Source organism: Macrotis lagotis, chromosome 5 (genome assembly GCF_037893015.1).
Source record: "Macrotis lagotis isolate mMagLag1 chromosome 5, bilby.v1.9.chrom.fasta, whole genome shotgun sequence".
Lineage (NCBI taxonomy): Eukaryota > Metazoa > Chordata > Mammalia > Peramelemorphia > Peramelidae > Macrotis > Macrotis lagotis.
The window spans coordinates 212,708,884-212,732,488 of NC_133662.1; the positions used below are offsets into that span (position 1 = coordinate 212,708,884).

Here is a 23,605-nt window from a genome sequence, read left to right on the forward strand (position 1 = left end):
TCTAGGAACAGGGTGAGGCCTGGGAAATTACCCCCAGCCTATTATCTTTCTCAACAATTGGATCCAGCATCTGCTGAGAAGTCTGATTCACAAAGGAGACCCTGTGGATAGTGCTAGGGGAGGGAAAGAAGAGGTTGCTTTTCCATAGGATGAAATGTTTAGAACTCTTGGAATTGTCCCCAGAAATCATCCAATCCATTTGGTACATGAAGAAACAGACTTGGAGTGGCCAGGGTCACTCAGGAAATAACAGTACTGGATTCAAAAGTACGTTTCCCAGACTCCAATCCAATAAAATAATTTAAAGCTGTAGACCCAGAGGGTAAAATATGGTGATTGTAGAAGATCCTAGAAGCTTACATGAAGTCCAAACAAGTCAAGTCAATGACTACTTATTTATTAAGAGTCAGCTGCTGAGCACTCACATTCTAATAAAGGACACCACACACAAACAAAAATAAACAGGATAAATTGGAGGTGATCTCAAGGAAGCACTGAAGAAGATTAGGAAAGAAGATGTTTTGCAGAAGGAAAGTTGTGAGCTCGGATCCAGAGGATGGACGTACACTTGACAATAATTAGGAGTTTTAAGGAAAGGGGGGGAGGAGAGATGGGAAAATAAGTCCGACTTCTTTTTGAATTTGAAATGCAGAAGAGAAAGATTAGGTCTGAATAAATAGATCAGAGAATTGAATTCATGAGAGCTGATGAGATCAACCAAGTAAGATAGACTAGAGAAAGCTCTGGACAGAGCCTTGGGAGGTTAGTGGGCAAGATATGGATGAAGATCCACCAAAGGAGACTGAGAAGGAGCAGTCAGATAGGCAGGAGAACTAGATGAGAGCAGTGTCATGAAAACCTCGAGAACATCAAGCAAGAATAGGAGAGTAATGGACTGAGTCAGTGGGTACAGAGAGGACAAGAAGAACAAAGACTGAAAAAGGGATATTAAGTTTGGCAGTTGTGAGAGCATTAGTAACTTTGGAGAGAGCAGTTTCAGTTGAATAATAAGGTGAGAAGACAGACTACAGAGAGTTTAAAAGAATAGGAGGAAAGCAAATGGAGACACTGATTGTAGATGACTTTTTTGAGTTTACCCATGAAAGGGAAGAGAGAGAGAGAGAATGACGACTAGAAGGGATCAGTGGATCAAGGGAAGGAAACAAACTGATAAATAATTTATGAATTTCTACATAGATCAAGAGGATTAAACTCCCATAAAGATCACAGTGATAACTAATATAGTTAAGGTTTTGTAAAACACTTTATGTATTATTTACAGTTTATAAGGCAGGCACTTTACATATATTATCTCATTTCATCTTCACAGCAACTTTATGATAATACTAAGGAGACTGTGATTTGCCCAGTGTCTTGACCTCTCTGCAACCTTGGGTCCTGTGGATCACTTTCTGCTCCTTGATACTCTTCCCTCTGGGTTTTGTGGATACCTCTGTCTCCTAGTTCTTCTCTTCCCTCTTTGACTGCTCCTGTCTCCACTGAAAGTAAGGCCTGGGCAGCTAGGTGGCACAGTGCATACAGCACCGGCCCTGGAGTCAGGAGGACCTGAGTTCAAATGTGACCTCAGACAATAATTACCTAGCCATGTGACCTTGGGCAAGTCACTTAACCCCATTGCCTTGCAAAAAAAGAAAGTAAAGGCCCATCTTTCCAATTCTTATAATTTATCAGTGTTGCTATGTGGCAGTGAGCCTTGGAACACCACCTGCCTCTAAGAAATTAAGATGAGCTTCACACAAAGAGCAACAAAGTGGTCAGTCATTAAACATGTATTAGGCACCTATTATTTGACAGTCACTATACTACCCACTGGAGCTAGAAAGACAAAAGACAGTCCCTACCCTCAAGGAGCTGGTCATCTAATCCAGGAGGCAACATGAAAGTAAGTATGTACAAACAAGCTATACACAGGATAAATTGGAGATAATCAATAGAGGGAGGTACTTGAATCAAAGGATCAATAGAGACTTCCTGTAGAAGGGGGGGGGGGATTTTAGTTGGGACTTGAAGGAAGCCAGGAATGTCAAGAGGTAAGATGAGGAAGGAGAGAATTTAGGGGTAGAATCTTCATGGTCAGTGAAGACGTTCTCAGTTAGGAGATAGAGTATCTTCTCTGAAGAACAGCAAGGACACTGATGTTATTGGATCCCAGGGGTCAGGTATAAGAAGACTGGAAAGGTAGTCAGGGTGATATTTATGAAGGGCTTTAAACCACCAAACAGAGGACTTTTTATTTGATCCTGAAGGTGATAGGGAGCAACTGGAGTTTCTTGAACAGGAATATAACCTGGCCACCTACTCTTTTGGAAGGTGGCTTTGACAACTGAGCCAAGGATGGACTGGAATGGGGATAAGTGAATACATGAGAAGAACAAGGATGGCAAATACACTTTGCTGGGATGCTTGAGATGTTGGGGAAAAGTAAAGAAGGACCTCCAGTACATTGAGTGTAACTTCCCAGGTGAACCTTTGGAAGAACATGGACAAATAGGTTGTGGACTGTGGTCTGCACTGTAGGAAGGAAGGAGCTCTCAAAATGATGGGGTCACAGATACACTGGAGCACTATTTTAATCAAATTATTACTTTTTAGTAATGATGGACTCTCAGCAAGGAAGTTGTGCTTCTGATGAGGTCAGGAAAGACTCCATTAGCCTAGGGTCTCTTTGTGGATCTGATCAAGAGGACCTTAAACCAAAACGATCTTCCATGACTGATAGATTTGCCTCCTGTGGGAAAACCCTCAATGGCCCTTTATGGTCTCCATGATAAAACAACACTTCCCACATACATCTGCTAAGCACATGACTACAGAGAGGTGTGAGTGTGATGAAAGAAAAATATCAGTGGAAACAGCCAGGAACAAAGAAGAAACAATCACCAGGAAGTCCTAGGAACAGTAATAATAACAATAGCCTCACATGTTTGAATGTAAAATAGAGATCTTCATTTGAGGAGATAAATTCCATATCCTTTCATCAAGGCAGATACTCCCATGTGAAGGATATTATAGAAGGTAGATCATCTTCAAGTTACTTGTAAATTCCCTCAAATTTTGTGTGATTCAACTCAGATGCTGATTAGGCACAAATAAGGTCGATGCACAGGAAATTTATTCATTTCTTTAGATTTTTTAATAGATACCCAGAAAGTGGAAGCAAGAATAAATAGTGGAGGATTCAATTCAACTCAACAAGAATTTAGAGGTCCACTACTTGTCAGGTCCTCTGTTGAACTGTGTGAGTTATCAGGATAAAAACAAACTAGTTCTACCTTCAAGGGACTGATATCTTTTTGAATAAAACCATATAGACCAAGTAGACTCAAGAGAGCAACGTATCTCTCAAGAATGTTGGAAACAATAACATACAGAATGAGCCAGGTAATCTTTGGCATGAATATTGAAGTGAAATTTAGAATTCTGATTCTGATGTTAGCTGAATATCTATGGGCAAATTCTTTAATTTCTTTGAGCCACTGCTCCCTCCTAAGCAAAGTAAGGATATGCTGTTTTTAATTATCATCTTCATTATTATTATTATTTTGCTATCTGCATATCAGGATTATTGTGAGGAAATCATTTTAAGCCTTAAATAGGAGTTACTGTGAATACTAAGGACAACATAAAAGAGAAGGCCTCACTGTTGGGGTCGAAAAGGAGGTTAAAGAATGGATGGGTTCCTCTTTGGGGTGGATGGAAAAGTGACAATGAATGACAAACAGTAGGAAAAATCATGATTTCTCTGCCAAGAAGAATAATCCTTGAACTGGAAAGTATGAAACATAAATTGCCAAGAGGAAACTTAAACTAGAGAAATGAGAAGATGGCAGAATAACCTCATGTGTCCTTAGTGAATTCCAATTATTAACCTTTGATAAACCTTATATCTCAGTCATTTACACACAGGAGTGTCTCCATAGGAAGGTGGCCAATATAGAGACTTGATTGGAGGGTGTGCCATCAGTTGAAGGACTAGGATGTTAAGCCAGAAGAAGAGGAAAAATGTTGCTGGTGGTAGAGTGAGCACAGAGGACAGGATAGCTATTTTACACAAAGGAGGGATTAAATTTGCTTTAAGCCCCTGAATAGAAAGTAGTAGCCCTGTATGCTTCAGAGAAGTCAATTTGAGGGTCCATATTAAATCCATTTAGAACTGTCCAATGTTGGAATGCATTACCTTAAGAACAAGAGCATTTTCATCATTAATGGTCTTCAAGTTGACTCTAGATAGTTATTTAACCTGGTGTTCTAAAGCAGGAATTCTTAACCTGGGACCCATGAACTTTTAAAAAAGATTTAGTTAATTTTTTTCAATATTAGTGGTTTTCTTTAAAATCCTATGTATTTAATATATTTAAAATATTCTGCGAAGGGTTAAATGATTTATAGATTTGCCATTCTCCTACTAGAAAAACCCTTGATGGCTTTTTGTGGCTTCCAAGATAATACAACACTTCCCACATACATCTACTAAGCAGATGACCACAGAGAGGTGTGAGTGTGATGAAAGAAAAATATCTGACAAAGGGGTCTAGGACCTAAAAAAGGTCAGCTCACCTAGAGGGTATTCCTGCCCAGACACAGGTTGAATTCTATCACCTTCTCATTCTGAGAGCTGGTAAATCTATGACTTTGGAAAGCATGGAGACCCTAACCCCTAAATGTCTCAGGTCAATTTCATATCCTAATAGAATATTAAAGCTAAAAAACGTACTCTGGGGGCAGCTAGGTGGCGCAGTGGATAGAGCACTGGCCCTGGAGTCAGGAGGACCTGAGTTCAAATCTGTACTCAGACACTGAATAATTACCTAGCTGTGTGGCCTTGGGCAAGCCACTTAACCCCATTGCCTTGCAAAAACTAAAAAAAAAAAAAAAAAAAATACCTTGGAAATGATCTAGTCTACATCCTTCAGTTTATAGATAAAGAAACCGAGGATCAGAGAAGTTATGTTGACTTAGTCAAGGGGTCATAGCAGGTAAACAGAGGGAGAGATAGGGCTAAGATGGTGGAATGGAGAAGCCATGCCATTGGGTTCTTATCTATAATTGGGGCAGAAAACTTGGACCAAAAAGGAAGAATTACTGCTTGACTGGCTGAGAGGGGCCAAGTTCTGCAGTATTCTACTATTCAAACTGTTTATAGAACCCAATTTATAGAACCCAGATGAGGTGGGCAGCAATGCCCTCCATTAGGGCACTTTAGGCAGTGAAAACTTCCAAGTCCCCAATTTGTTTCTAGGGCCGTAACACAACACTGAATACTCTAAGACCAGCCCAGACTTTCCCTCCAGATGTGATACAGAGCCTGGACCTAATATAAAGTCCAAAATCAGGACTTAGGCTGGAAGAATGGGCAAACAAAAAAAGAATCCACCATAATGAGCTGGTATATTATCAAGGATACTCAATACTCATACAATTTCTCAGGGGGGGAAACACAGGTTGGGCACAAATGCAACTGGAATTACTGAAAGAGAAGAAGCAAGAGTTTAAAAAAAGTTTTTATAAATTAAATGAGAATGGTTGAGGGAAAAAATAGAAAAGACATGAGAGCTATGAGAAAGGAGAGGGGAAGAGGTAAATCTGGGAGGGGGAAGGGGAAGGAAAATTACCTCATATAATTAGAGTGCACGAATATACATCTAAACAAAAAAGGTAGATAGGTGAAGACTCAGCATGCAGAATAAGACAAATTTTGTTTTCGGATATGGCCAATGTTGAAATTTGTTTTGATTGATAATAGATGTTTGTTAAGGGGTTCATTTTTTTAGTTAAGTTGGGGGAAGGGTTAGGTTGGGAGGGTTAGACACTTTTTTGCTGATTGAAATATATATATATATATAATTTAAAAATTGATACTATCTGTATCTCTAGGGTGTTTCTATGTGTTCTGCTAGGGGGAAGAAAAAAGGAAAAATGTTATAGGATAACTTTATTAGATATTTAAAAGGAATAGCAAATTATACAGAATAGATTTGTAGTTTTATGTACAATTATCTTTTTTTCTAGTCTACTATGCTGTGGAAATGCTTGTTTGCACATTTTATTTCTTAAGTTCAGAATAAAATTAATAAAATGAAATTTAATTAATTAAAATTTTAAAAAAAGTTAAAATAATGAGGTATTGAACCAGTTCTCCTAATTCATTACCCATTACTCTGCTGAGTACTCAAATCAAGTGTTGCTTACTTTAAGATAGAGGTTAGGAGTCCATGGCTATAAATTTGTCCTAAAGAAAAACTGAGCTAAGTGTGGGATCAGGAGCAGGATGCCAGGGAGTAGATGTTTGTTGGAGATAGCAGAACACAGAAAACTGAGATAAAGGGAGTGTGAAAAGGGTTAAGGGTTCAGGAGAGAATTGGCTAGAACCTAAAAACTCCCAGTAGGGGAGGGTGAGAAGAGGGTGGAGCTACATCCATCTGGATAAAAATGAGTGGCACAACTGGGTGTAGGGGGCAAAGGTCTGTGGTTGCTATAGAAATTGAAAAAGAGTAGTTATTATTAGTAGCAATTATCATTACTGCCAATGATCAATATTGTTAAAATGTCAGGGTCACTGTGTCCAATTGTACATTCTACAGAGGAAATTAATAGTGTGACACAGAAACCCAAAAAGCTAATGCTTTTAACTCTAAGGATGTTTCTAGGTCACCTGGGTTGTGTGAACAAGGAAGGGAGCAGTCAATACCCTCTCTGGGGGTATGTCCGTTGTCAAGAAGGGGCTGACTGCAACTTCCTCACTTGGAAGCTCCTGATACCCAATGAAATAATGAGTTCAGTCTATCCTGTGCTTATGATCTTCCCTGGTCACTTCACAGTCAGAGAACTGTGAGACTGAACACCCTCTAGGATTATATATTTTTTTTATGTTTCTTCTTCATTTTCGAAGAAGACCATGACATTGGGGAGATGATGCCATGACAAGCACATAAATTGGATTTGAGTGAAGGGGCTGTGCTAAGTCACCAGCCTCATTTTCTCCTCTGGAGCCATCTGGGCCAGATATGGATCAGAATGATGGGATGTGAAGCAATCAGGGTTGAGTGACTTGCCCAAGGTCACACAGCTAGTAAGTGGTAAGTGTCTGAGGCTGGATTTGAATTCCCCTCCTGATTCCAAGGCCACCTTGCTACCCCATTAGGATATTCATGAAGGATCAAAGAACCTGGAGATATTTAGTTTGGAAAAAGTAACTTAGCACCAGAGAGATAGCAGCTATGATGTCTGTCTTTAAATATTTATCTATTTATTCATTTATTTATTTATTTTTGTTAGGTAATGGGGTTAAGTGGCTTGTCCGAGGCCACACAGCTAGGTCATTATTAAGTGTCTGAGGTTGGATTTGAACTCAGGTACTCCTGATTCCAGGGCTGGTGCTCTATCCATTGTGCACCTAGCCCTGTCTTTAAATATTTAAAAGGCTCACTTGGTACTCATGGAGAGAACAGAGTAGGTAGTTAAAGGTTTAGCTTTGTTACAAGAAAAATTTTCTCCTTATAACAGTTGGAGGTATTAAAAAACAGGAGGTGTATCTATGGTGGTCTTCAAGCAGAAGTCTCCTTTAAACCAAAGCGAGTAACCATTTATTAGGAATGCTGTAGAATGGATTCTTGTTTAGTTATGGGTCTGACTCTAGGAATTCTGAGGTCCCTTCCAAGTCTTGGGTTCTAGAATTCTCTGTGCAATATTAACTGAATGCTTACTATGTACCTGGGGAGTAAATGGGGCATTCCAGGAGGATGAGCCGTACCCGGGGTGTGAGGGTTTGCCATGCCCTTTCCAGGGCGGCTCGTCCACCTTTGGTGTCTACCTGTAGCTCCAAGACGTTGTTCCAGGTACAGTAGCCACACCCTCGCAAATTGTCCTGGCAGGAGGCTGAGCCCAACTGAGGGTGACTGGGAGGCCTGGGCTGGGCCACGAGTTAGTGGGGTGTCTACTCCCATGGTGGAATGAGAGGGTGAGGAGGATTTGTTCCAACAGCTAGGAAAGCAGGGCAGCACTTAGGTGGGGCTGTGGATGGAGCAGCAGCCCCGGAGTCAGGAGGACCTGGGTTCAAATCCGGTCTCAGACACTTCATAATCAGTGGCTTTGGGTGAGCACTTAACCCTTTTCAGTGTTCTTTCCAGAGCTTAGAGCAGGGATCCCGTGGGGCTGGGCAGGGTCAGCGGCGACCTCCCTCCCCACCTGAGGGGCAAAGAGCAGCGTCCACTTCAGAGTCCCCCAGCTAAAGGAGTCCAGGCGCCACGGCCTTCGGCCCCCGGGCCCTGACCCAGCTCAGGCTCCCGGGCCTCCCGGGCCCCCCGGGCCCCCCAGGCCTCCCCGGCCTCCCGGGCCTCCGGGGCCCCCCGCGTCTCCCGGGCCCCCCGGGCCTCCCCGGGCCTCCCCGGCCTCCGGGGCCCCCCGCGTCTCCCGGGCCTCCCCGGCCTCCGGGGCCCCCCGCGTCTCCCCCGGGCCTCCAGGGCCTCCCCGTCCCGCCACGGGATGCCGGAGGCTGGGGGGCGGGGGGGGGGGCCGCCCCTCCCGGAGCCGCGGAGCCCTGCGGGCGGGGCTGCCATTGGGCTCGGAGGAGGGAGGCGGCGTGTGGGAGGAGCCCGGCCGCCCCGCCCCACCCCCGCCGCCCCGCCCCCGCCCCGGATGCCCCGCCCCACCCCCGCCGCCCCGCCCCTGCCCCGGATGCCCCGCCCCCGCCGGCCCCGCCCCGGCCGCCCCGCCCCGCCCCCGCCCCCCAGCAGCGCCGCGGCCGAGCCGCCCACGTGACCGCGAGCCGGCAGGAGGCGGGCCGAGAGGTGGGGGCGCCGGGGGCGGGGCCTGCCGGGGCGGGGCCGCGCCGTTTTGGGGTGGGCTGTTTTCGGGGGGCGGGGGTGCCGCTGCGCCGCGTCTGCTCCCCGCCCCCGGCCGGGGTCGGAGTCCGAGCCCCGCTGCCCCGGGCCGCCAGTTCCGGGCCCGGCTCCCCGGGAGCACGTGGCCCGCCGCGCCGCGGCCCCCTCCCGCCAGCATGGCAGCAGGTGAGTGCTTCCGGGGGGCCGGGGCGGCGGGGGCCTGACCTCTGCCCCCCGCAGGCCCCGGGGAGAGGGAGGCCGGCCTGCGGCCCCCGCGGGCGGGAGGGGTGACCCTACGCCAGTCACTCCCCTCCCATCGCTGCCTCTCGTGGGGGCAGTCCGGGGAAGCCTGTGCCCCCTCCCCCAAGCCACATTCCCTTACAGGCTTAAAATAAATACCAAAGATTTCAAAGGAAACCCATTTTTTGGTAATTTTTCTTAAATTTAGTTTTTGAGACACAGCATCAAAGTGAATACTTCCCTGGCCCTCTCCGGGCCCCGGGCCCCGACGGCCCTGGAGGAGGCAGTGAGGCCGGTGACTTGGCACAGCCCCCCCAAATCCAGCTCCTGTGCTGGTGGTGGCACGGCCTCCCCGATGCTGTGGCCAACATTCATCATCATCATCATCATCATCGTTATTGTTATTATCGATGACTGCTACTTTATAAAACACAGCTTCCCAGACCCGGGCTGCGACCCCCAGCACGAGAAGCCCGGCCTCTGCCCCATACGGTTCTCCGACCAGGAGGGAGCTAGCTAACTTTCTAGAATAAAAGGAAGGGGCCACTTCCCCCAGCACACACCCGAGGTACAGAGCGCTCCGTATGGAGGGGCAAGAACTGGCTTGTTCCCGCGGGCGCTTTGGGTCAAGAAGGGCACGATGGGGGCTCCCACCTTCTGGGTGTCAGTTCAGTTTTGTTTTTTCCTTGCAAGGCAGTGGGGTCAAGTGGCTTGCCCAGGCCACACAGCTCGGTCATTATTAAGTGCCTGAGGCCTGATCTGAACTCAGGTCCTCCTGACTCCAGGTCTCCACTGGGCCATCTAAGATTTTATTTTATTTTACTTTATTTTTTTTAGGTTTTTGTAAGGCAAATGGGGTTCAGTGGCTTGCCCAAGGCCACACAGCTAGGTCATTATGAAGTGTCTGAGGCTGGATTTGAACTCAGGTCCTCCTGACTCCAGGCCTGTGCTCTATTCACTGTGCCACCCAGCCACCCCCCGGGTATCAGTTTCAGTGGTGCCCCTAAATGTTCCCATTCTCCCTTTTCCTGCCTCACCTCAGGGCATCTTTTTCATGTGTGTGTAATGAAGAGGCTAACTGCGTGCCCCTTCCAGCTCTGAGCTTCTCTGGTTCTCATTTCCCAGAAGCATCCTCCCTCCCAGCCCCAAAAAGAAAAACAAAACTAAAACAAAACACATCCACCCAAGGAAAGGCCCGGGCTCCGCAGATGGTGGAGTCCTGGTTTTCCCCCACCCACACCCTCCAGCCTTGGGCCCCTCCTCCTGGGAGAGTGGGGTCCCCCCAGACTGACCCCTTTGCATCTGGCTAGGGATCACCTCTCCTGTTCCTTAGGGGGGACCCTCCTCTGGAGAATTGGGGTGTCAGCTTTGACCTGGTTTGGGAAATTCCGCCCTCCCCACCCTCTGCAGCCAAAGGCCTGAGTTCTAAAGCTGAGGCCAGAGGTTGGGTTCCTGGGTTCTTTGGCCAGCCAGCTTCTCCCTTTACCCAGCTTTGCTTGGGCAGGGGGTGCTGTTCCTGGGCAGCTGGGCCTGGCCGGGCCGCCTCCCCTCCTCCCCAGTCTTTCTTATTCTACTCTTCCCCCACCAGCGGAGACAGCAGTTGCGCCATCGCAGGGGCATGGGCTGAGGGGTGGCGATGATGGTGCGGGTGGGAGGGAGGGAAGGAGGGAGGCAGTGCACTCTGCCGTTGCCTGGGCAACCGTAGAAATCTTGGCCTGGGCCTCTTCCGCCCGCCGGGCCGAGCTGGGCTTAGCTTCCTGCATCAGTCACTCCCCGTTGGGGGCGGGTAGGCTGGGGTGGGGAGGAGAGAGGAGAGGGGAGGCGGGGCGGAGGAAGGGGTTGGATGTGGCAGATCGAGGCCCCTGTCTGCCAGCTGAGGCCCCAGCCATGGCATCCTCCTCGGCGTCACCAGGGAAGCCGAAGGCCAAATACCCCTTTAAGAAGCGGGCCAGCCTGCAGGTAGCCCCAGGTGAGTCTGGGGCCCCCAGCCGGCCTGCCCCTGGTCAAGCATGGAGGGCAGCCCCTTCCCCAGGGGCCAGGGTAACCCCAGAGGGTGGGGGGAAGAGCCGGGGCTGTGTTTGATTCTGATCCCCATCCCGTCCCACAGGCTTTGCACCAGTATTTATGTGTCTGACATCCTGGGATTTTGTTTGTACACATGGGCATCTGTCTGGGTGTAGGTATCCCCAAACAGTGCAGAGTGTGTGAATGGAGTGATAAGTGGGAACTGGGACATGGCAGCGTGTTGGAGCTCCGAGGGCTTGCCACACCGGCAGGCGCTGGCCCGACCTGAGGGCCTTGTGTCCTTTCTTCCTCGCAGCCTAGCTCTTCCTTGAACCCCTCTGTCCCCCGGTTTCCATTCTGGATTTCCGGAGGGGCCTCAGCAGCTGGAGGAGTTTGTGCTGATTGATTGCCCCATCTGTATTCAGCTGTCCCGTCTCAGGCCATGCCTGTGATGATGTCATGGTGCTCATGGGCACGATGACCCTTGGAATAGCTGTTGGGGTCCCTGGAAAGATCTATCTGTGTGTGTGTTTGCATGTGTGTGTGCGTGTGTGTGTGCGCACATATAAGCAGGCTGCTTCATAGACTCTTCTTGTTCCTGCTCTGACAGACACCATTGCACCATTTAGGGAAGATGATGAAGGGCTGCCTGGATCTGTGACTTTGCCGAGAGCTTCTTGGCCAACCTCCCATCGTGGATCTCATGGGGTGTAGTAGATGCATTGATTTTTGTTTGCCTGTTTACTGAGGACCCCCCCTTCCCTTCAAAAAAAAAGAGCTGCTTACTTTTATTTCATTGTTGAGGGCACTATCTTCTGGGATGTCCTTGTCTCTGCTAAGAATACCCATTTACCGTCAGTCATCATGGTGTTGGCCGAGGGCATTGAACCCCAAAGAGTGCTCTTGCCTGAACAGTTGCTGAGTGCGCTCAGGTTTGTGTCATGATTGATGGTGTGTGGGCCTGTGCCATTGCCAAGCATGCCCGGCCCCCAGGAATGCTAGGGTTTATGGGTGTTGTGGCCCTCGGGGATGCTCAGGTTGATGTCATTGCCAAGGATGACTGACCTCCAGGGAGGTTGTCTCGCTTCCAGGGGGGACAGTTGGTAGCACCTCGCCTCCAGCGAGGCTGCCCAGGTTTAGGTCTTTGCTGACTCATGTTTGGACCCCCGGAGGTACCCAGGTTTATGCCAGCTGTTTTGTGTGATAGGAGGGGGCTGCTCTTTCCCCCTGCTGATGTCTTTGGGAAATTCAATTGTTGACCTGTTGGCTTGTTGAGTTGGTAAGAAATACAAGGTCTTGGAAAGGAGGAGAACCTGCTGTCCAGGAGACCATCCTGAAGGGCAGATGGATGTAGGGGCCACCATACCTTGGTGTGGCCAAGGAAGTATTTTGAAATGGCTTAATGTTGGGCTCAGCTCGATTTTATTTGACCAAGTTTTCAATGAGGATAAGAGGCTGCCAATGAGGTTTAAATAGGCTGGGTTGCTCAATGAATACAAAACTCAGGATAGGTGCCAGGGTTTCTGCAGACAGCTGGGTCTCCCAGAAGGCCAGGGCTGCTATTTGCCTGTGGTTTTAGCTTGTATTTTGTACATTTTTCTACAGCCTGGGGGGGAAAAACCTTAAGTGGTTCACACAGACTCCCAGAGATCACCCTGTGAACTGGCAATTTGCTTTCATTAATAGCTACCATTTATAGTGCTTTATAAATATATCATTATTACCGAGCTATTAGTAAACCCATTTTATAGAGGGGGAAACTGAGGCAAGCTAAGTGACTTGTCCAGGGTCGCCCGGCTAGTAAGCCTCGGATCCACTGTGCCACCTAATTGGCTCGAGGTGCTTTCCCACACGTCCTGCCAGAAGGAGATGGGCCGGCACTTGTTAGGATCGCTGTGGAGGTAATTCTGGTTCAGATACAGGTTGGGTTGGATGACATTCAGTCTTCCCACTCCTGAGATTACGTGAGTCACAGACTTTGAGGTAGCGTGGATTGTATCCCGGAGAGTTAGTCTGTAAGACGAGGGAGCCCCAAATCAACCCCCTTAGGAGGGAAGGAATTGAACAATAGGACTGATGCCAGCCGCATGCTAGCTGCCTTACCAATATTGTGTCATTCATAGCAACCATGGGTGGCAGGGGCTATTTCTGCCCCTGTTCTGTAGTCAAGGAAACCGAGGCAGAAGCAGACCTGCCCGGGTCCCAGCTGGTGAGAAGCTGAGGCTCCTCTCACCTGAGTCACGCGAGGTCCCGGGTTCTAACCCCGGAGCCCCTCGCAGCCTCCGCAGAAGGTCTTGTGAGGCGCCTCTGGCTGAGGCTGGCTGCTCACAGTGTGAGGCTTCTTTCTTCCAGTGTCTTCAAAAACAAGATTATTTTACCTTGAAAGAAGAGAAACAGTCACCTTGCCTAACAGTCCCATTCAGCTGGGCCGGCTGCTAAGGCTTCTGTGGCACGGTGGCCTGTTTTTACTCCTAGGGACTATCCTGTGACCCGGCAGCCCCCCTTACTTTGGGGAGATGGTCCGGCCTGCCCCAGGGCCCCAGGAATCCTGCGGACATTCCCAGATGGGGGAAAAAGGTAGAGGTCAAGGTGGGCCTCTGTCTGGCCCATAACCTGGAGCTGACCTTTGAAGGGTAAATTAGGATTCTCTTTGCCCTGGGCCAGAAAATAGCCTGGATTTGGGCTCCGAGGCCACACCCACATCCTTTAGAGGAAAATAACAACCACCATGATGTGGGAGCATTCTAGAGATTTCAAAGTTCTCCTCTCCCAACAGCACTGAAGTATTAGTTTTATGCTTGCCTTCGGGATGAGGAAACCGAGGTGAATTGATTTGCTTTGGGCCACCCAGCCGGTAAGTGTCAGCTCGGATTTGAATCCACTTCCGACTCTCTCCTCTCTCACGGTCCTCCAGTCTAGCTGGACCACAAGGGGAGCCTTGTAGGAGAAGCAAGGACCCAGGTTCCCTGGGGCTTTCAGGGATTCTCCTTGATGATGGCAGCCTTTGTTCCTCTCTGGACTCTCCCTGGGAGAGGTAGAGGCCGCAAGGAACCCGGACTCCCCCCTGTCCTGGAGAGGTGGCCTCAGGGTGACCGTCCCTTCTTTGGGGTCTGGGGGATGGAGGCTGCCAGAATCCCAGGCAGAAGGAGCCTCAGAGACTAGATTCCACAGACTCTCCTCCACGGGCGGCCGTCCAGCCCTTGGTTAAAGGCCACCAGCCCCTGGCCAGCTGCTCGACCTTTATTCCTTTCCTGGACCCTGAGGCTGGGCTTTGCAGTTCTCACGTCTTGTGGTGAATCTCCTCTGGAGCTTTCTATTGCACGAGAAAGCCCCTTGGCTCGTGTTTTGGAGGACGTCCAGCCTGTAGCCTGGAGAGAGCCAGAGCCTTGAGTCCCAGGCCCAGGACCTGCCTGTTGAGTGAGGGGCAGAGTCTGGCCTGGAGGCGGGGAGGGGTGGGCTAGAGTGGGGGAGGGGATGGATGGCCCTGTGGGAGGTGGGGGTCGCCTTTGAGACCACTGGTCTCTGTCATCAGCCCCGGCACCGGCCTTGGCTAACTCTGCATCCTTCAGTTCCAGGTAGGGTCTGTGTCTCTCCTCCTCTCTTTTTTCTCTTTCTTCTTCTCTCCTTCCTTCTTTCTTTTTCCTCTCTTCTCTTTGGTTCTCCTTCCCTCCTCTTTCTTTCTCTTCTTTCTCCCCCTTTTTTTCTTTCCCTGTCTCTCCTTTCTTCTTTCTTTTTCCTCTCTTCTCTTCCCTTTCCTCTTTTCTTTGCCTTTTCTTCTTTCTTTTCCCCTTTTGTTTCTTCTCTCTCCCTCTTTCCTCTCCCTTTCCTATTTTTCCCTTCTCTTTTTGCTTTTTTCTCCTTCCCTGTTCCTTTTCTTTCTCATTCCCCTCTTTCTGCTGTTTTCTTCTTTTTTCTTTCCTTTTCTCTCTCTCTTCTACTTTCTCTCCCTTTTTATTTTCCTTTCTCTTTTTCTCTCTTCTTTCTTCCTCCCTTCTACCTTCTTTCCTTTTTAATTATCCCTTTTTCTTTCTGTTTCTCTTCTCTTTGGTCCTCCTTCCTCTCTTTTCTTGTTCTCTCTCCCTCTTTTCCTCTCCTTTTTAATTTTCCCTCCTCTTTTTCTTTCCCTTCTCTGTCCTTCTCTCCTTCTCTTTCTCTCTATTTCCTATTCCTCCCTCCCTCTTCTTTTCTTTTTCTCTTTCCCTTTCTGTCTCCTCCTCTCTCCTACCTTTCTCTCCCTCTCCTTTCTATTTCCCTCTTATTCTTCCTTTTTGTGACTCTCTTCTCTCCCTCCTCTTGTCTCTTTTCCCCTCCTCTCTCTTTTTATTTCTCTCGTTTTCTTTCTTCTACCTTTCTCTCTCCTTTCCTCTTTTTTATTTTCCCTTCTCTTTTTCTTTCTCTCCTCTCCCTCCTTCCTTTTCTTTCTCTCATTTTCCTCCCTTTTTCTCCCATTTTTCTTCCTTCCTCCCCCCTCCCTTTCATTTTCCTTCTTTTCTTTCTCTCTCCTTTCTCCCTCCCTAGTCTTTCTGTCTCTCATTTTCCTCTTTTTTTCTCTCTCATTCTTCTTTCTTCCTTCCTCTTTTCTCTTTCTGTCTCTCCCTCTCTCATTATTCTCCCTTCTCCTTCTCTCTCTCTGTCTCTGTCTGTCTGTCTGTCTCTCTTTGTCTCTCTGTCTCTGTCTGTCTGTCTCTCTCTCTCTCTCTCTCTTTGTCTCTCTGTCTCTCTCTGTCTGTCTCTCTCTCTCTCTGTCTGTCTCTGTCTGTCTGTCTGTCTCTCTCTCTCTGTCTCTCTCTTTCTGGCTGTCTCTGGCTCTGCCTGCTTGTGCCTCTCTTGGGCCTTCCCCGCAGGGAGCCCCCTTCGCAGCTGGGAAAGCTTTGGACTTCTAACAATAGGGGGGGTCGCCTCTTGTGCAGGGCAGGTGATGCCCCCCTGAGTCCCCCACCAGGCTCTTGAGGGCGGCTGTCCCCCAGAGAGCCAGGGTCCTGGCGGCCTTTCCAGAGGGCCAGCCGCCCTTGGGTCAGCACCAGCCAGTGGACCCCAGGGCCTCCCCGAGCCCCTGCCAGGCCGTGCTCCTCCCCACTCCCGGCCAGGTTCCTGGCTCCTCCTCTTGGATGTCCAGCTCTGGCCTCTGCTCTGGTCGTCCAGGGGTTAAGGCCCAGGGCCAGCTTTGGGGTGCCCCTTGCTCGCCGCCTCTGCCGCCTCTCTGCCCCCACCGCCCCAACTCTCACTGTTGCCCAGCCAGGTCTCCTGATGGACTCGTGGCCCCCGCCTGCCCCTGCCCTGACACCCCAGCCCTTCTCCCTCTCCCCACCCCGCCTCCCCCGTCTGCAGCTGCACTTGGTACGGTCCGTGCCGGCTCCAGAGCCGTCCTCGGGGACTGACTGCAGCCTCACACGGGCGGGCGGGCGGGCAGCGGCTCCAGTGAGGGCACGCCGCTGGCAGAGGCCTGGCCGGGGCTGCCAGATCTCTGCAGGTAGGGGAGAGGGCCGGGAGGGGTTGAGAGCCAGGGCCTGGGCTTGGGCCAGAGAGCAGTGAGTGGGGCTGGGGGCTTCTCCTGAGCCTGGGGGGCTGGGCAGCGGAGCTCTGAGGGGCCTGGGGAGAGGGTGCTGGGCCCCTGGTGTGCTGGTACCTGGGCCATGCTGGCGTGCTGGCCTTGCCAACCTCCTCTGGACGGTGCCCCCAGCCTCTCCCAGGACCGGAGCGGGGAGCATTGCTGAGCCACAGTTTTGACCCGCTTTGTACCTGGTCTTGCACCTCTGGATGTGGGAGGAGGGGGATGTGGGCCTGGAGGCCAGGTGGATGGGGGCAGCCCCGGGGCATGGAGCAGGGTGTCTGCCCAGACCTCTGGGGCTTCTGGGTGTCGGGCGCTCCTCTGAGGCACTTGAATGGTGAGCAGGTCCCAGCAGCTGCCCGGACCCTTCTGGGCGCCCGCTGGCCTGGGCCTGAGAGTGGCGTAGCCTGGTGGTGGTGGCTCCTTCCCGGAGGGGCAGCCAGCTGTGGGGTGGGGCCAGGCTGCCTCTTGGCTGCTCCGGGGTCCTCCGGGAAAGGACCAGCCTCAGGGGACACAGTCAAGTTCCCGCGCCTCCCTGGCCCTGCCCCTTGTGGGCTGTGCTCCTCTTGGGGAGCCAAACTGTGGTTTCCCCTTGTTGCTTGCCAGTTGGTGATATCAGCTTCCCCCCGCCCCAGGGTCGGGATCTCTGAATGCCACAGGCCTGTCCAGAACATGGTTTTGGGGCCCAACAAGGCTGAGAATGAGGATGTGTATGTGGGGGGGGCTCTAAAGCACCCCCAGACTGTGGCATCTTGGGCTCCTGCATCAGAACGCTTGCTACCTGAGTACCTACTGTGTGATTTCACTGAGTTGGTATTGATGGTGGAAAACCTGGGGTAGAGTAAGGGGTCAAGTGAGGCATCCTCCTTGAAGTACTTTGCTCAGATGTCATAGCTCATCTTCCTTTGAGTTGGGCTGCTGGGTCTTTGGGGGGCTCGAACCATCTCAGCAGTCGGCTCCCCCCCCCCCCCCCCCCCGCCTGCAGCCCTTGCTGTGAGTCTGGTCCTTGCCTACCCAACTGATCCTCAGCCAGCATGGGCCCGAGCTCACATGAGGGAGGTCAGCCAGAAACGGGGCCCTGGGGAAGGGCTCTGCCCTCCCCTTTCCTGTGCCTTGCTGACCCCAGGCACCGTCTCTGTCTCTGCAGAGACTCGGGGAGGGCTGGGGGCACCCCCGCTGCAATCTGCCCGCTCCCTGCCGGGCCCTCCCCCCTGCCTCAAGCACTTCCCACTCGACCTGCGCACCTCCATGGATGGCAAATGCAAGGAGATCGCTGAGGTACCCTCCTGTGCCCCCTGGTCCACGCCCTTGCTGCTCCCCTCTTCCCATTCCTGATGCATGCCTGCCCGTGTACTGCTTTTCAGTCCTTTCCTCATCCGTCCCTTTCAAACTCAGACTGGGCAGGGAGGAGTGTGCCGGGGCTGCCCTGCTGCTGGGATGGGCAGAGCCCGTCCGTGGTTGCACGTCCCCAGAGGATGCCCCTGCCATCTTGGTTCTCTCTTGCCAGGAATTGTTTAGCCGCTCCTTGGCAGAGAGTGAGCTCCGGAGTGCCCCATATGAATTCCCGGAGGAGAGTCCCATTGAGCAGCTGGAGGAGAGGCGCCAGCGGTTGGAGCGTCAGATTAGCCAGGATGTCAAGTGAGTCCCCTCTGCCTCCTCCCCCACGCCTTCCACTGCCCCCTGAGAACCCGGCCAGCGATTGGCCACAGCGACCCACGAGGGAGAGTCCCCACGTAGAGAAACCTGTGCTACAGGTCACAGTTGTCCTCCGTCTTTTATGAAGCTTGGTCTTCAAAGTTACGAGGTTCCCCCCTTTGTCTTTCCCTGTTTAACCAGTAGTATGGGAGGAGGGGAAGGGGCTCACTCTTCTGCTCCCCACCGCACACGTCTCTCCTCCCCCACTCCCATCAGTTCCTATCCCTTGCTCCCCTGTGGGACCGGGCCCAGGGGGTGCCTTGCTTGCCTGCTTCTCCCTGCGTCCAGGCCCTTGTCAGCTCCCTGGCCTCTCTTCCCTCCAGATTGGAACCGGACATTCTGCTTAGGGCCAAGCAAGACTTCCTGAAGACAGACAGCGATTCAGACCTGCAGTGAGTGGAGGCGAGGCTGGGAGAGCCTGCTTTTCCCTTCCTGCCTGCTCCCCACTTCCCCCCAATCCAGGGATTATTATTTTTGAGCCTGTTTTCTATCTCCTCTCACCTGGCAGCGCCAGGGCCGGGCCTGATCGATCTCATTCTCTATTGATCCAGGACCTGGTCGGGCTCCTTGTCCTGGGGTAGCCTGATGGCCCTCCAGATTGAGTCCGGTCCTAGGACCAGCTTTAGCTCTCCTTCAGGTCAGCCTTTCCTGGGGCAGGCCTTGTTACCAGCCTGCCCCCCGCCCCATTGCCCCTCTGCCAAATACAAAGCTTTGAAGAGGAGTGTGAACAGCATCACCCCCCCTGCCCTCCTTCCCCCCTTCACTTCCTGGGGCTCTCTCTCTCCAGGTTGTATAAGGAGCAAAGTGAAGCTCAAGGGGACCGTGGACCCAGAGAGCGAGATGGGCATCTGGAACGAGAGTTTCAGAGGGTCTCCATCTCTGGGGAGGAGAAGTGTGGGGTGAGTGTGGCCGGGGTGCGGGGCCTGGGAGGTGGCTCTGTGCTCAGCCTCCGGGATCTGGGATCACTGAGCTTGGCCATCTGGGAGCTCTTAAGCTGGCTTTTCATGGCACAAGCAGGGGGGATGTCCTGGGATGAAGGGGAGGAGGGGTGGGGGCTTGCACGGTGGATGCAGAGACGCCATCTGGGAAAAAGGACAAGTGAGAACAAGCCCTTCTCCCCGCCTCCATCCCTTGTGACCAGGTCCCCTTCACCGACCTGTTGGATGCAGCTAAGAGTGTGGTCCGGGCCCTGTTCATCCGGGAGAAGTACATGGCCCTGGCGCTTCAGAGCTTCTGCCCCACCACTCGCCGCTTCCTGCAGCAGCTGGCCGAGAAGCCCCTGGAGACGAGGGCCTTTGAGCAGGGCCCAGAGACCCCTGTGGCTGCAGGTGCGACATCCTCTTGTTTCCTTTCTATTCCTGTTCTCAGGAGAGGGGCCCCAAGCCTGGGAATACCTGGGTACGTCCTTCACCTCCTCACCCCCCATTGCGAGAGGCCTTAGGTCCTTTCCGACCCCTGCCCTGACCCTCACTTCCCTTGCTTTTTCCCTTTCCCGGGCCCAGCCCTACTCAGATCTACCTGGGCCCCCGGGGCCTCCAACCTGGGAGATGAGATGGGGTGGAAAGGTGGGGCCTTCAGGACTTATTACCCGCCACCCCCAGGGGTCCACACACACTCAGTGGCCCCAGGTTTGGGGATGGGGAGAAGCTCTGAGCCTCCCTTGCCAGACCCGACTTTGGGTCGAGAAGGAGGCAGAGCCGTGGAAATCCCCACGGTCCTGATGCTGTATTCTTCCCCACTCACACCCCCCAGACGCCCCTGTGCACCCCCCTGTGCTAGAGCAGCACCCTTATGACCACTGTGAGCCTGAGGCCATGCCCGGCGACCTAGGCTTTGGCCTCCGCATGGTCCGGGGAGTTGTTCACGTCTACCTGAAGAGGGATCCTGAGGAGCAGTAAGTGAAAAGGAAGGAGGGAGGGAGGGAGGGAACAGGGAGGGCAGATGATGGTGGTGATGAGGAGGGGGCTTAGGGAGGGAGAAAGGTCCTCTGGGGGGTGGGGTGGGGTTTGGGGGTGTCTGAGCTGAGATGGAGAGGGAGGTAGGCCATTGGACCTGGCTCCCTCTCCTCAGCCCAGGCTCCCCGCAGGAACTCAGAGCTGGAGCTGCCGTATCCGGACCTCCAGGAGTTTGTAGCTGACGTCAATGTGCTGATGGCGCTGATCATCAATGGTCCCATGTAAGTCCCCCCGATCTCTTGCCACCCTCCTGGGGGCTCAGGCATGCCATCCTGATCCACCATGCATCCACCACACGTCATCCTCCCGGGTGACCTTGACTCTTTCCATCTCCCAGAAAGTCCTTCTGCTACCGTCGCTTGCAATATCTGAGCTCCAAATTTCAAATGCATGTGCTGCTCAATGAGATGAAGGAGCTGGCTGCCCAGAAGAAGGTGCCCCATCGAGACTTCTACAACATTAGGAAGGTCAGTTCTTTTGCCTTTCCCTCTCCTTTAAAAAAAAAAAATCCAATTCCTTATTTTTATTGATTTTTTTTTTGTTTTCATAGTACCCTCATTTCTAAATATCTCTTTCCTCTCACCTATATGATAATCCTTCCCTTGTTACAAGAATATTTAAAAGAAGGAAAAAAAGCAGTTCAGCAAATCTGATGATCCATCAATTGTACCTGACCTCTGTGTCATAGTCATCCTGTCGTCAAGAGTCCCCCCCTCTGCCACCAGTCCAGGCCTCCTCTTTCCTTTCTCCTTTCATCCTCTTTTACTCTCACTCTCTGCTCTTTTTTCCCCCTTCCCCTTTCCCTTTCTTCCTTTCTCTTCCCTTCTGTCTCCCTCTTTCCTGTCTCTTTCCCCTCCTTTCTCTCTCCCCCTTTCCATTCTCTCTCTCTCTCTCTCTCTCTCTCTCTCTCTCTCTCTCTCTCTCTCTCTCTCTCTCTCTCTCTCTCCTCCCTTCCCTCTTTCTCTCCTCTTCTCCTTTTTCTGTTCTTTCCTCTCCCTCCCTTTTCTCTTCTTCTTCTTCCTAACTTTCCCCCAGATCCATGCCCTGGCCTGGCGCCTCTCCCTCCAGTCCTTCTCCCCCGGTGCAGGAGTCGCCCAGGAGATCTTTCTCCAATGTCTAGAGAGGAAGAATGCTTTTCCTCCTAGGGAGGTTTCTAGAGAGAAACCTTCACTTCCTAGAGAGGGAGACAGTTTTCCCCACCTGAGGCCAAGTAGACTTTTGCCCCCCTGGAGCCTGGCAGGACAGGTCCTACCTTTGAGCCCAGGAACCTTTCCCTCCAGCCCCTCCCCCCACTCGCTGACTCCTCTGCACCTCTGTGGTGCCTGCAGGTGGACACACACATCCACGCCTCGTCCTGTATGAACCAGAAGCACCTCCTTCGCTTTATCAAGAGGGCCATGAAGAAGCACCTGGAGGAGATCGTGCACGTGGAGCAGGGCCGGGAGCAGACGCTGCGTGAGGTCTTCCAGAGCATGAACCTCACGGCTTACGACCTGAGTGTGGACACCCTGGATGTGCATGCAGTAGGTCCCAGGGAGGGGGGTCCGGGTCGGTGAGGAAAGGTGGTGGGCTTGTGCTCTTGACTCTGGGGGGAGGGGGCCTGAGAGCTCTGGCCTGGCCTGCTCCTAGGACCGGAACACTTTCCATCGCTTTGACAAGTTCAATGCCAAGTACAACCCCATCGGGGAGTCTGTTCTTCGGGAGATTTTCATCAAAACAGACAACAGGGTCTCGGGGAAGTACTTTGCCCACATCATCAAGGTAAGGGTGTTGTTTATAATAATATATTAATAGATAATAGTCAAGATAGAATAATTAAAGCTCATAGTCATCTGTACAAAGAACTTGATAAATATTATCTCATTCAAACCCCACAGCGACCTTGGGAGGTAGATGCGGTTATTATTATTATATCCATTTTACAGATGGGGAAACTGAGGCTAGGAGGTGGAGACAGCTGTCTCTAGACAAGTTTCTTGAGTGTTTTGTGGCTTAGTTTTCTGATCTGGGAAATGGGGGTAATAGCAGCTACTGCCCTAGTTGCTTTACCAGGCTTTCTTTTTTTTCTTTTGTTTTTTTTGGCAAGGCAATGGGGTTAAGTGACTTGCCCAAGGTCACACAGTTAGGTATTTATTAAGTGTCTGAGGCTGGATTTGAACACAGATCCTCTTGACTCTGGGACTAGTGTTCTATCCACTGCGCTACCTAACTGCCCCTACTTTGCCAGTCTTAAAGGGCTGCATAGATACTAGCTGTTGTTGTTATCATTTTTGTTACTACATTTGCTAGTGAGTGTCAGAGGCAGGACTTGAACTTGGATTTCCTGACACCAGGCGCTAGGCTCTCTCCTATGTGACTGGTCTGTGTCTCTGGGTCTCCCTCAGGAGGTGATGTCAGACTTGGAGGAGAGCAAGTACCAGAACGCAGAGCTGCGTCTGTCCATATACGGGCGCTCTCGGGATGAGTGGGACAAGCTGGCGCGCTGGGCTGTAGGACACCGTGTACACTCGCCCAACGTACGCTGGCTGGTGCAGGTGCCCCGGCTCTTGTGAGTGCCCCCTGAGCAGGGGGTGGGATGGTGCCCCAAGGGGCCGGGCTCCAGCCCCCAGAGAAGCCTGTGTCCATTCCCAGCTTCTCCCCAGGGTGCAGGAATGGTCAGCCACATGGTCTGCCCTGTTCTGAGGGTATCAGAGGGCACTGCTTCCACTCCTTCAGCCCCTGGGAGCTCCAAGCTCCTGCTGGACGGCTCAGCCACCACAGACTGGCCTCTGACATGTCCCCCACCCCTCCTCCCGTGCAGTGATGTCTACCGGACCAAAGGCCAGCTGGCCAACTTCCAGGAGATGCTGGAGAACATCTTCCTGCCACTCTTTGAGGCCACCGTGCACCCGGCCAGCCATCCAGAGCTGCACCTCTTTTTGGAGCACGTGAGTGTTTGCAGGTCCGGTGGAGAGGTCACCAGCCTCACCCACCTGTGGGGCCTCTGACCTTTCTTCCCCACCTCTCTCCTCTGCTCCCACCCCAGGTGGATGGATTTGACAGTGTGGATGATGAGTCCAAGCCGGAGAACCATGTCTTCAATCTGGAAAGTCCTCTGCCCGAGGCCTGGGTGGAGGAGGACAACCCGCCCTACTCTTACTACCTGTACTACACCTATGCCAACATGGCTGTGCTCAACCACCTGCGCAGGTGAGCTGGGAGTGCTGCTGGCAGTGGTTTCCATGTGCCTAGACGGATGATGCTTTGCTTTATAGAGCACCTCTCCTCTTTGATTCAGGATGTTCTTAGACTTCTCTCAGGGCAGTTAGTGATGAAGACTTTGG

At 51.7% G+C, this 23,605-nt stretch overlaps 2 protein-coding genes across 4 annotated transcripts in view; one reads left to right on the forward strand and one right to left on the reverse strand.

The window, feature by feature from the left end:
• Positions 1 to 8,941: 8,941 nt before the first annotated feature.
• Positions 8,942 to 23,605, forward strand: part of AMPD2 (adenosine monophosphate deaminase 2) — a 28,102-nt gene continuing 13,438 nt past the window's right edge. The window contains exons 1-14 of one of the 3 annotated variants that reach the window (XM_074188355.1): positions 8,942 to 9,026; positions 17,780 to 17,910; positions 18,140 to 18,270; positions 18,651 to 18,719; positions 19,115 to 19,226; positions 19,469 to 19,655; positions 20,080 to 20,221; positions 20,414 to 20,503; positions 20,620 to 20,749; positions 21,611 to 21,805; positions 21,912 to 22,043; positions 22,667 to 22,830; positions 23,083 to 23,209; positions 23,308 to 23,471. In XM_074188355.1, coding sequence (XP_074044456.1) covers positions 9,017 to 9,026; positions 17,780 to 17,910; positions 18,140 to 18,270; positions 18,651 to 18,719; positions 19,115 to 19,226; positions 19,469 to 19,655; positions 20,080 to 20,221; positions 20,414 to 20,503; positions 20,620 to 20,749; positions 21,611 to 21,805; positions 21,912 to 22,043; positions 22,667 to 22,830; positions 23,083 to 23,209; positions 23,308 to 23,471 — 1,784 coding nt within the window. In that variant the 5' untranslated portion in view covers positions 8,942 to 9,016. Of the gene's footprint in view, positions 9,027 to 10,923; positions 11,050 to 17,641; positions 17,911 to 18,139; positions 18,271 to 18,650; positions 18,720 to 19,114; positions 19,227 to 19,468; positions 19,656 to 20,079; positions 20,222 to 20,413; positions 20,504 to 20,619; positions 20,750 to 21,610; positions 21,806 to 21,911; positions 22,044 to 22,666; positions 22,831 to 23,082; positions 23,210 to 23,307; positions 23,472 to 23,605 lie in introns of those variants that run through there. The other 2 variants (XM_074188354.1, XM_074188353.1) reach the window with 2 other exon arrangements.
• LOC141488357 (uncharacterized) lies at positions 13,888 to 18,457 on the reverse strand. Its single transcript, XM_074188362.1, has 4 exons — positions 18,376 to 18,457; positions 17,877 to 18,220; positions 16,711 to 17,463; positions 13,888 to 14,452 (listed from the first exon to the last, which is right to left on the reverse strand). The coding sequence occupies exons 3-4, from the start codon at positions 17,304 to 17,306 to the stop codon at positions 14,398 to 14,400; spliced, it is 651 nt and encodes a 216-aa protein (XP_074044463.1). The 5' UTR covers positions 17,307 to 17,463; positions 17,877 to 18,220; positions 18,376 to 18,457; the 3' UTR covers positions 13,888 to 14,397.

What these genes read in the sequence shown, in the direction of transcription:
- LOC141488357 (XM_074188362.1), bottom strand. Translation starts at nt 17,306, where the DNA reads ATGTTCTGGACAGGCCTGTGGCATTCAGAGATCCCGACCCTGGGGCGG. An exon ending in AGCACGCCAGCATGGCCCAG is followed by an intron (nt 14,453 to 16,710) that starts GTACCAGCACAC and finishes GGCTCTCTCCAG; the next exon opens with GCTACAGGCTGGACGTCCTC.